The 12,713-nt window shown below is 41.9% G+C and overlaps 1 protein-coding gene across 5 annotated transcripts in view; it reads left to right on the top strand.

Moving 5' to 3' along the window:
- KLHL32 (kelch like family member 32) overlaps window positions 1–12,713 on the top strand; it is a 291,710-nt gene that overhangs the window by 254,981 nt on the left and 24,016 nt on the right. For 3 of the 5 annotated variants that reach the window (XM_077487215.1, XM_077487214.1, XM_077487212.1), the window contains 2 exons: window positions 169–227; window positions 8,796–9,006. In XM_077487215.1, the coding sequence (XP_077343341.1) occupies window positions 169–227; window positions 8,796–9,006 (270 nt within the window). The remainder of the gene's footprint in view (window positions 1–168; window positions 228–8,795; window positions 9,007–12,713) is intronic. The other 2 variants (XM_077487216.1, XM_077487213.1) reach the window with 1 other exon arrangement.

The raw sequence follows: 12,713 nt of genomic DNA, 5'->3' as shown, positions 1-12,713 counted from the left end.
AAGTGAATTTGCCTTTAGTAAATAAGCCCCATTGTGTATGACGCATCATTTTTTTAGGATATTAATGGTATCGTTACATTTTGCTGTGTACATGACAAGAGGAAGATATATACGGGCCATTGTGGTGGATTTGGTTTTAAAATCAGTCTGAATCACTTTTTATTTCAGGAGGAGTAACTAACACTGCACAGTATCAGAACAGGCTGATGGTATATGATCCCAATCAGGTGAGTCACAACAACAGGGGTTAAAATGATATGTTTTTTTTTAATATCTGAATTAAACATGTCTGCCCTGCCCTATTGGCATGTGATATGACCACATTGCAATAGAAGAAAAACAACACAGACAAGAATTATTCTTCATGCATGGGTTCAATGATTTGTATACTAACTATTGTCCCACCTTCAGACCTGACACAACATTGTTAGTGGGTTTTACTTAGAGACCAAGTCACAAACAGGATCGCCATGCTTTATTTACTAACACAATACCCAAAATACTGGTACCACACTGTACTAATGTAAATAGAGATTACGTTTTTCCTTTTTTATTTCCTATGGCTTGTAATTATGACATAAAGAGAATCTGTAGAAGGTTCTTATTTCTCACAGCACCCCTTGGTCCTTAGAACAGGCACCTCCGGTTGCCCATTTATTTATTTTTTGTCTTCACTATACCTTGGGATTTTCAAAACCTGAGGTACAGAAATGAAAGACATATTCCTTGTCATACTTTGAACCTGCTTCCTTCTGCACATTCTGTTTTTGGCCCTTGAAACTTCCCATCTGCCTCCTCCCACCCTCCACACTTTCTTATTGGCCATTGAGTATTCTAACCTGCTTCCTCTCACTTTACACTTTTCCCATTGGCAATTGATGCTTCTGACCTCCCTCATCCCACCCTCCATACTTTTCTATTGGCAATTAAGGTTTCTGACCTGCCTCCTCCCACCTTCCACATTTTTTTGCATTGGCCATTGATGCTTCCAACCTTTTTTTCACCCTCCACACTGTCCTATTGGCAATTAAGACATTTGACCTGCCTCATCCCACCCCCCACATTTTCACAAAGGCCACTGATGCTTCCAACTTGCTTTCTCCACCCTCCACATTGTCCACCACCCTTTCACTTTTCCGATTGATGCTTCTGCTCTGCTTCTACGACTTTCCCAGTGGTGATGGCAGCCTCCATCCTGGCTTTTCCCACCCTGCATACTTTCCTGTTGACCTTTAAAGGCTGTCTGTTTAATTTGTAAAAGTGTATCCACTCTTTAAAATCTGGATACGCATTATGTCGGTTGTTCCACCTTTGTGTCGTAGGACTCTCTTCATATCTGTGTGTTCTGTTGCTGTGCATTACTGCACCTTAATATACAGGATTTTTTGGATTAACTTTCATTGCATTAGGACGTACTATACATTTACACATGAAAACAGAGAAAATTGGACCTGCATCTATTTTTTTTTATGCAGCGCACCACAATGTTGGGGTTCACTGTAGTGTTGTCCATGGGTACCTACTGTGCTTGTGCTTTGGTCTGCTTGTGAAGCTAACCTAAAACTGGATAAATTTATAAACGAAAATTGTGATATAAAAGGTGAAGGACAAAGTGTGGTATCCCATAGTAACCCGTTAATCATTTTTCATTGCTCTGACTACTTCAGACTAATGAAAAGTGAAATGTGGTTATTGTGGGTTACTGCACTGTACATACTATCACTTTTTTTTTTTTGCACAATTTCATTACATAAGCCCACATGTCAACCACAGCTATGATTAACCCCTTTCATTGAATCTCTTTAGCTTCATTCACCACCTAAACTGAACTTGTCAACTCCTGTTACACTGTGTAATTCTTACAAAACATTTCTATGTTCACTGTTTGGAAACATTTAAGCCGGCTAGGAATATCCTTGCTGTGTCTGCTAATTGCATGGCATGCTCTACTGAGTGCAGACAGTTAATAATTGAAATTTTTTATTTTTTTTTAAATGAGGACTGCTTCATGTTTGCGCACGCAGCCTGTTTTTTTTTTCATTCTGCTGGCATATTGTTTACAGTGGGTTCTGGCAAACCACATCTGCCTGTACCCGCTCTGAATCTCAATGACTCTATCACTGAGCACTGGGGCACGGCTTTAAGCAAGGCCTTTGTAGAGAGTCAATAATGACTGCCATCTGCCACAGAGCACAGAGCTACCTGCTAGCAGACAGGCTGCGATGACCTCTGCTTCCCCATCACTGATTAGTATTCAAACACTGCCGTTTTAGCTGTGACCTTGCTCAGACCCCTGTGCCTCTCTGCTTGTGTTGAGGTTCACCTGGCAGGCATTGCAGCAGAGGAAAAGAATGCCGTAATCAGGGGACATATGAATACATTGCAAATCAGATGCCATCTTTATCCCTCTGTCTGGGGCTGAGTACTAATGATGTAAAACAGTATACTTTAATCCTATTCTGCTCATTGTACTCGTGAAATAGAGCATTTTTATGCTTATGTTTGTAGAAAGTTTTATCATGACCATCTTAGCATTAGTGACCTTGGTTTGCTGCAAGATAAAGCTTAACTCCGGGAAAATGTTTAAATATGCAGATAAGCATGTATAAGGAAGATTATTATTTTTTTTACCTGCCACAGTATTTACATTTCTGGCCATTTATTCCTGAGAAGCCTACACAGCCCTGCCACATAGCAAAGCCACACCATTTTCTTTGTTAGAATTAAGCCTTGTGTATACTTAAGGGTACACTCATGTGAGGGCCATGTTTTCCATGCAAGGGATGCAGAGGTGTTTATTCATATGCAGGCAGTCCCTGTATATGTGGCGCTGCGGTTGCTTGGACACAACTACTGCTCCTAATTTGACATCCATGTCGGTGCAGGTACGTGTCCCTGAACTCACACTGTCTGCGTTTGGGCTGTGCACGTACAGTCACACGGATGTTAAAATGATAGCAGTGGCTGTGTCTGTGCAATGTCCCAATTACCATGGATGGGAATGCCTGTATGCAGATGATCAGACGACTTGTGCATCCCAAGCAGGCAAGACTCAGCCCTCACACAAGTATATGCATAAGCACACTAGTGTGTACAAGGTCTTAAAGCTCCAGTCATCGACATCATAAGTAAGGGAAACCTACTTAAGGGTTTCCTATTATGCATGCGCAGGCTGCACTGCCCTTTGTAAATGGTCCCATAGTCTTGTGGGATCAGACTTCTGATCAGATTGTCATGGCAATCTGTCATAACAATCTGATCTTGGAAAAGTAGGAAGGGAAGAGCAGGAGAAAAGAATGCCGATTTGAAAGTAGGTTAAAAAGGTATTTATTGGTAATATTGACAAACACCAATAAATACTTTTTTAACCTACTTTCAAGTCCGCATTTTGGACACCAGGCAACACCAAGTCTACAAGTGGAAATGGCCATAAGGCCGCACCAAAAAGGCAGCAATCCAAACCCCAAGAGGTTTTATTACCATCACTTAAGACTTGCCATAACCTACAGCAGGGATTCCTTCCTACTTGCCAACACAACCACCCATCCAAGACCAGTGACTGATTCAGTCAGTCCAGCGCGGTCTCCAACACAAACGAAATTGCAATCTGATCAGAAGTGGAATCAGTTACCTGTCAAATTCAGGCCTTGCTTAAAGCCATGCCCCAGTGCTCAGTGATAGTCATTGAGATTCAGGGTAGGTACAGGCAGATGTGGTTTGCCAGAACCCACTGTAAACAAAAAGTGTCAAATGTGGCAGTGGAGGAAGGAAGGGTGCAAACAAATGCAGCTTCTTCTTTTGGGTGAAGTCCTGCTTTAAGGATTGCATTGTAGGCACCACTGACTGGACAGTGTTGAAGAAGCAGAGGGTTGTTGAATTCACCCAACTGTTTTCTCCTCCAATTCACTTGTACGCCTTGTCAGCATGCGCACATTCAGAGCGCCTTATAGGTTTGCAGGGCTTCTTCTCACAGTTTGAGTGCTGCTATGCAGAAGAGGCTGGTTTTAGCTATCTACACTAATGTGTAAATACTTAGCATATTCCTCGCTTTAGCAGGATCCCTCCATCTGTGCGATGGGTCCCCCGAAGCCTCTTTTAAGAGACACTTTGGGCTGTTGTTGCACAAAGAAGTACAAGTACAATGCAAGACCAGAGCGGGAGCGGTAAGGTTTTCCTTAAGCAAGGAGTATTACACCTACAGTTAACAAGCAATTAACTTGCAGTGTGAGGAGGAGTAAATTATTTTATTTAATTCCCAGAGTTGGGCCTTACTGATTTATTAATGAATGCAGATGTACATTTACCTTTCTGGAGTTCTTTAAGTGGTTGTAAACCCTTACATATACCCAGTTAAGTGACAGGCCTCAGGTGATACACAGAGATGAAACAAATCCTCCTACATAGGTTGTACCTGTTTATCTGCAGTCTTTCATCTCTACATCTATTCAAAGTCCAAAATGTATAAAGCTTTCTGAAAGTTCAGAAAAAAGAGGGCGGAGAGGTGAAATTACACTCTGCAGAGCTCAGTGAGGAGAGTTCTGAGAGCTGATTGATGGGAAGGGACACCCCCCCTTCACACAGCACACAGGTAATGGAGGTCACTCCCCTGTCACCTTTTTCCTCTTAGTGTCATGAAAACTTGTTGGAAGTGATTCTGATGATAGCGAGTAATGAAGTACCAGACAGAAATGACACTTAGTACCCTTAATTGAGACAAGTACACATTATAGAGGGATATATTTTGTTCATATTTCATGTCTGAAGATAACAGCCACTTTAAAACTGAACTGTAGGCAAATAGAAATATACTCTGCTGCAACACATGTATGTGAACAGTTTAACCTGAAAATGATTTATAATTTTGTTTAGCTAGTGTTGTCATGAAAGCACCCCTGGTAAGGCAGCACAGCCAATCCCTGGACCTCTCTGCTTAACTGCAATGCAGTTAAGTAACACAACCTGGTCCAGGACCTACCCCAGCCTGTGATTTGAAAATGAAGGAGCAGCAACAAACTGATAAGATCATCTCTGTTATCTCACTCAGTGTAAGCATGTACTGACAGTACTGTGCAATTTACTGATTGGCTGAGGCCCCCATACTCCCTATACCAGTGCATATTCAGTTTCATATTCAAATCATACAGTGCCTTGAAAAAGTATTCATACCTCTTGAAATGTTCTACATTTTCTCATGTTACAACCAAAAACGTAAATGTATTTTATTGAGATTTTATGTGATAGACCAACACAAAGTGGTACTTAATTGTGAAGTGGAAGGAAAATCATAAATTGTTTTCCAAATTTTTTTTCATATAAATATGTAAAAAGTGTGGCATGCATTTGTATTAAGTCCCCCTGAGTCAATACTTTGTAGAACCACCTTTCACTGCAAGTCTTTTTGGGGATCTCTCTACCAGCTTTGCACATCAAGAGTGACATTTTGGCCCATCCTTCTTTGCAAAATAGCTCAAGCTCTGTCCAATTGGATGGAGAGCATCTGTGAACAGTAATTTTCAATTGGATTGAGGTCTGAACTTTGACTGAGCCATTCTAACACATGAATATGCTTTGATCTAAACCATTCCATTGTAGTTCTGGCTGTATGTTTAAGGTTGTTGTCCTGCTGGAAAGTGAACCTCTGCCCCAGTCTCAAGTCTTTTGCAGACTCTAATGCCGTGTACACAAGTCCGGTTTTCCAGTCGGAATAAACTCTGAAGGATTTTCCGACAGAGTTCCGCTGAAACTGTCTACATAGTGTCTACGTACACGCGATCACACCAAAGTCCGATCGTTAAGAACGCGGTGACGTACAACACGTACGAGAGGACTAGAAAGAGGAAGTTCAATAGCCAGTAGCCAATAGCCTTCGTCTCGTACTTGCTTCAGAGCATGTGTCGGTTTTGGTCCGTGGGAACAGCATACAGATGAGCGGTTTTCCCTATAGGAATTGGTTCCATCGGAAATATTTAAAACATGTTCTATTTCTAGGTCCGTCAGATGAGGCATACACACGATCGGAATATACAATGAAAAGCTTCTGTCTGACTTTTTCTGTCAGACATTCCGCTCATGTGTACGCAGCATAACAGGTTTTCTTCTAAGATTGCCCTGTATTTGGCTCCAGCCATCTTCCCATCAACTCTGACCAGCTTCCCTGTCCCTGCTGAAGAAAAGTATCCCCACAACATGATGCTGCCACCTCCATGTTTCACAGTGGGGATGGTGTGTTCAGGGTGATGTGCAGTGTTAGTTTCCCGCCACACATAGCGTTTTGCTTTTAGGCCAAAAAGTTACATTTTGGTCTCATCTGACCAGAGCACCTTCTTCCACATTTGCTGCATCCCCCCACGGCTTCTCTCAAACGGGACTTCTTATGGCTTTAGTTCAACAATGCCTTTTTTTATTTCCACACAAATTTGTGGAGTGCACGACTAATAGTTGCCCTGTGGACAGATTTTCCGACCTGAGCTGTGGATATCTGCAGCTCCTCCAGAGTTACCATGGGCCTCTTGGCTGCATCTCTGATTAATGCTCTCCTTGCCCGGCCTGCCAGTTTAGGTGGACGGCCATGTCTTGGTAGGTTTGCAGTTGTGCCATACTCTTTCAATTTTTGGATTTTTGGAGAATACCTTGATTTTTTTTATACAACCAGTGGTAAAGGAAACAAAAGCCTATATGAAAGATATGAAACATCTGATCCAAATACTTGAGGAAATTACACTTATTTAGTTACAGCTGACATCACTTCACTGTATACTAATATTAGCCATCAAGATGTATTATCAGCTGCTAGATGGACCCTTAGGAAATACAGCAATTTGTAGTGTAACCAAAGAAAATACCCGTTGGAGTGTCTAGAATATAGCCTTAGTCACAATTACTTTTGGTATGACCATAATTAATATAGACAAATACAAGCGGTAGCAATGGGGGCTAAGTACTCCCCAAGTGTTGCTAACAGAGGGTGTAGTCTGTGTACTAGAATGTTCATGTAATCTCCAGTACGTGTGCAGATCCAAGAGACCCCTCTGGAAAAGACTTGGGGAACATGTTCAAAATATTAAGTCAGGTTACCTTAAACATAGTGTTTCTCAAAATTTTTCAGAAGTTCATGGTAAGGATCTCAGTTCCCTCTCTTTTTGGGGTATTGAAAAATGTAAGCCCCACTGGAGAGGAAGCAATAAAGTTATTTCTCTTAGCAAATCCAAATCTCAATGAGTATTTGAAATGCAATCCTTTGCCCCCCAGGCCTTGACATTGAGTTTGATTTAAATTGCTTTATTTCTGATTATTGATATAATACTGCTTTTTTTTTTTATTGCGCTTCCTTTTTGCTCTTCCTTTTTTTTCCCCTCTCTCGTTATCCCTTTTTCGCTCTTCCTTTTTTCACTCTTCCTTTTTCGCTCTTCCTTTTTTTTTTCTCTCGCTCTTCCTTTTTCGCTCTTCCTTTTTATTTATTTATTTTTTATTTATCACTCTTCCTTTTTCGCTCTTCCTTTTTTTTTTTATTCACCCCCTCTCACTCTTCCTTTTTCGCTCTTCCTTTTTTGCTCTTTTTTTCCCCTCTCCCCTCTCTCACTCTACCTTTTTTGCTCTTCCTTTTTTGCTCTACAGGATCTGTTTTTATAACACTTCTTGTGAGTATGTACAGTTATTAGTGAGTCCTTTGCTCTTGCTTAATATACATATTGTCCATTTACATGATTAGTATTCCTATTTAAGATCACCACCGACATCCAGCACCTGCACCCTTGATGAAGTCATGTGTGTTGTGACGCAACTAGTCGGGAGAAGCTTGGTGACGTCACTTCCAGTTTACGGACGTGACTGGAAGTCTTTTCATTTGTTTGACACATTTTTTTGCTGTCTGGCCTGCTGTTGCCATTTTTATAAAAGGAGTTTTTAGATTTTTTTTAAATAAATTACTTTTACAAGTACACTATGAAGAGCCTTCTTTTTTATCTTCCATCTTGCCGATTGGGAGAAACTTTTTTTCTATGAAAGGACCATGGAGAACGGAGAAAAAGTTTAATACATTTATGGTTTGGTTGTAACATGACAAAATGTGGAAAATGTCAAGGGGTATGAATACTTATTCAAGGCACTGTATGTAAAATATGTATAGTATTTTATTCATGAAGTACCTAACTGGATTTTCTAGTGAAGTAACTTCCTTAGCCAATTACCTTGGGATATGTATGCATCAATTGATGTTAGAACTCAAACTACATATTACTCCCTGTCAGAGGGTTTAGCAATCAGAGGGTTAACATAACAGCCAGGCATAAAGCATTTTTAGAAGTAGAAGTACATTTTTAGTGAGTAATTTCACTTAGCACGGGGGGTTATTTACAAAAGGCAAATCCACTTTGCACTATAAGTGTAAAGTGCACTTGAAATTGCACTTGGGAGTGCAGTCGCTGTAAATCTGAGGGGTAGATCTGAAGTGAAGGGAAGCTCTGCTGATGTTATCATCCAATCATGTGCAAGCTAAAATGATTTTTTTTTTCCTTGCATGTCCCCCTCAGATCTACAGCGACTTTACTTCCAAGTGCACTTTCACTGCAATTTCAAGTGCAAAGTGGATTTGCCTTTCGTCAATAACCTAGGGGAGCAACTATTTATAATATATTAATATGTGAAATTGCATTATTCCTGATAACATGAACCTACCTTTCCTTTCCATTAATAAGAAGGTACATTACATAATTTTACATTGTTATTACATGTAACATGTTTACGTAAAACTGTATAGGTTAATTGTATTTGAATAAACAGTTTATAAAGCATCTCAGTACTTTTTTTCTCTGCAGAATAAGTGGATTAGTCGCAGTCCTATGCTGCAGAGAAGAGTTTACCATGCAATGGCAGCAGTCCAAAGAAAGCTTTATGTCATGGGAGGAAATGATTTAGATTACAATAATGACAGGATTTTGGTGCGGCATATAGATTCCTATAGTATCGACAATGACCAGTGGACGCGCTGCAATTTCAACTTGCTTACAGGTGAGTGTCATATTAATATACCATTACCACTTAAACTTTCATACCTTTAGAGCCCCTATGGACCAGAGCAATTGCACCAGTGATTGCTTTGTCATTACTTAAGATAACAAATTACAAACTTTTTTTTTTTGTTTTGTTGTTGTTTCTTGATAGGGGCAAAGTAAGCTTTCTTGGTTTTTTTTTTTTCAATTTTGCACTTTTATTATACAACACTGAAAAAACGAATGAATAGAAAAAATATAAAAATGAATGACAGATAAATATGGAAAATATCTGCTAAGGCGAGGAAGGCTTTAATTAGGGTTAATAAAGGGATTATGTTTTTTTTTTTTTGCCTGTAAGAATTCTTTAAGGATTTTGCTACACAGTATGTTTTCCATACGTCCTGGCTTTGAGTGGCTCGAAACAAGCTCACGGCTGCGAGAGCTTATTTTTTAAGCAGGCACAAGGCTATTTAGTAAAACTGATCTGAGTGGCTTCCCTTCAGAGAGCCTGGGACCACAATAAATGTCGTCAGGATTAGGGATGAGCTTCGTGTTCGAGTCGAACGTACGTTCGACTCGAACATTGGCTGTTCTGCCGTTCGGCGAATTCCGAACGTTTGGGCCGTTCGTGTCAAAATTCGAGTGACGCGCGCGCGGACCACAATACTCTGCGGTGGCGCAGTGCATTGCTGCCCCATGATTGGCCAAGCATGCACTGTGACCCCGCATGCTTGGCCAATCGCAGCGCCGGCAGCGAGGAGAGCCATGATTGGCCACAGGCATCCTGCCTGTGGCCAATCATAGCTCAGGCTGTGTAGTGCACGCCCCACACTATATAAGGCCGCCTTTGAGGCGGCCTCCTGTAGTGTGTTACTTAGCATCTGAAGCAGTGGGTGTTCTGTGTACCTTCAACACAGTACACACCAATCGATTTTGGCTGATTTCCTATCTTGCTGCTGTGTAGTGGTTGTTGTCTGTGCCCTGACTGCAGTATACACCACTATATTCACCTCACCTATATAGCTAGTGATCTAGCTTTAACCACTTAACTGCCCATTGCCGATTAACGGCTTCAGGGCGGTTGTTTAACTCTGAGAGGCCATTAATTAACGGACTCCCAGAATTCTGCTCTCACGTGCTCCGAGGTGCGCGCACTCGAGAGCATCCGTGACCGCCGGGTCCACAGGACCCAGCGCATCACGGATCACGGTAAACGGCCGCTCATAGCGGCCGTTTACCACGTGATTGCTCCGTCAAATGACGGAGTGATCACTTGGAAACAAACCGGCGTCATGTTATGACGCCGGTTCCTCCCTCCCCTCTCTGTACCGATCGGTACAGCGGAGGGGAAAGAGATCGGTGTCAGCAGCGATGTGGGCTGCATCTGCAGTGCCCACATCGCTGCTCACCGAATTTAACCCCTCAATTCCCTGCCAATACTCTGCAATACCAGTGCATACTCTGCAGTACCCTGCCATTACTCTGCAGTACCCCGCCATTACTCTGCAGTACCCCGCCATTACTCTGCAGTACCCCGCCATTACTCTGCAGTACCCCGCCATTACTCTGCAGTACCCCGCCATTACTCTGCAGTAACCCCCATTACTCTGCAGTAACCCCCATTACTCTGCAGTACCCCCAATACTCTGCAGTACCCTGCCATTACTCTGTAGTACCCCCCAATACTCTGCAGTACCCTGCTATTACTCTGTAGTACCCCGCCAATACCCCGCCAATACTCTGTAATACCCTGCCATAAATTGCCATACCCAGCCATACTCAGAGATACCCAGCCATACTCGGTGATACCCTGAAATACCCAGCCATAGACGCCCCCCACCCCTCACCGCCCTCCGGTGCTTCTATCAACTCGCCAGTACGATCAAAGCCAGAATCTTTTTTTTATTTTTTATTTCAGGCTTCCCAGCCTAGAGGTGAGATGTGGGGTCATATTGACCCCCCAGATTTCACTGTAAAGAGGACCTGTCACCCCATATTCCTATTACAAGGGATGTTTACATTTCTTGTAATAGGAATAAAAGTGATCAAAAATATATTTTTGGGGACAAAAAATGTCAAACTAAAATAAATAAAGAAAAATGAACAATAAAAAAATAAAATAAAAATTAAAGCGCCCATGTCCCCATGTGCTCGCATGTGCCACACATGTGAGGTATCGCCGAGAATGTTAGAGCGAGAGCAATAATTCTAGTCCTAGACCTCCTCTGCAACTCAAAACATGTAACCAGTAAAAAAAAATGTAAAGCGTCGCCTATGGGGATTTTTTAAGTAGCGACGTTTGGCGCCATTCCACGGGCATGTGCAATTTTGAAGAGTGACATGTTTGATATCTATTTACTCAGCATAACTTCATCTTTCACTTTATGCAAACATTGGGCTAACAAGTGGTTAATAATAGAGCTTGCAGTCAGTAGTGTTAGGAGATAGTGCGTGCTGTCTGCGTGCTCTGTACCCAGTACATACCGCTATAATATAGGGCAGGCCCCTACTTTCAAACATCCAACTTACAAACATCTCCTACTTGCAAACGCAAGGAGACAGCAGCAAGTGAGATGAAAAAAGATGGACGACAAAACAAATTATACAGGGGTGATAACCCTTCCCTATGTTTTCCAAAAAGCTTAAAAATAGTTTTTTTGACTGGAGCTACACTTTAAAAATGTACCGGTTGAAAATGACAAACAGATTCAACTTAACACAACAAACCTACACAGTCCCTGTCTTGTTTGCACCGCCTGTATACTGCTGTTCTGAGTATATAGGGCCTGGGGGCCACACGCATTTCCTTTTTTTAATATGGGTACGGGGTTCCCCTTAATATGCGTACAAGACCCAAATAGGCTGGTAATGGGCAGGGAGGGCTACCCATGCCATGTTTCTCAATGATTTTCAACCATATTGCAGGAACCAGATATAACATTAAAACCGCAAGCAGTTTTAAATGGTGTTATTTCCGTTTAATGTCATTTTGTGCAGGGACTGTTTTAAACACGGGAAACACGTGGCACTTCACAGGCATACTACAGACACCCCCCAGGCACCATATTTAAAGGAATATTTCACTTTTTTTTTTTCACTTTAATCGTCATTAAAATCAGTGCTCCCGCCAAAACGGCAGTTTTTAAAACTTTTTTTTGCAGTGACCCATGTCCCCTGAGGCAGGAGGCAGGTCCCCAAACCCTTTTTAGGACACTACCTTCCATATTAGCCGTTAAAATTAGCACTTTCCATTTCGAACGTTCGAGTCCCATAGACTTCAATGGGGTTCTAACGTTCGTACCGAACGCGGGGGTCGTTCGCAAGTTCTGGTGCGAACCGAACCGGGGGGTGTTCGGCTCATCCCTAGTCAGGATGGCAAGCAGGAGGACATCAAGATTCATCCATTTCCCAACATTACTGCAATATGAGACTTGAAGTGTCTAGCACTTGCGGGTTCGGCGCTAGAAAAATGTCAACAGCAATGCTGGTTAAACAGCAGCTCAAGCACAGTCTATGCTCAATCAAATGGAGAGACATTAGGGGACTAATATAACCCTGATGTCCCTATAAAGAGTACCTGTCACTTGCCCAATGCCATCACATGAGGGCTTTTTGGCCCCTTTGTGATAGCAATAAAGTTCCAAAGTGGAAACAAAAGTTACACATTTTAAACATAAAAAGTGAATGCAAATGCACTTGTACGGTGCACAAGTGTTGCTTGCT

Source organism: Lithobates pipiens, unplaced genomic scaffold, assembly GCF_037356315.1.
Source record: "Lithobates pipiens isolate NorthernLeopardFrog02 unplaced genomic scaffold, aLitPip1_a1.2 Scaffold_18, whole genome shotgun sequence".
Classification (NCBI taxonomy): Eukaryota; Metazoa; Chordata; class Amphibia; order Anura; family Ranidae; genus Lithobates; species Lithobates pipiens.
This window is presented reverse-complemented; position numbering and strand designations above follow the sequence as displayed.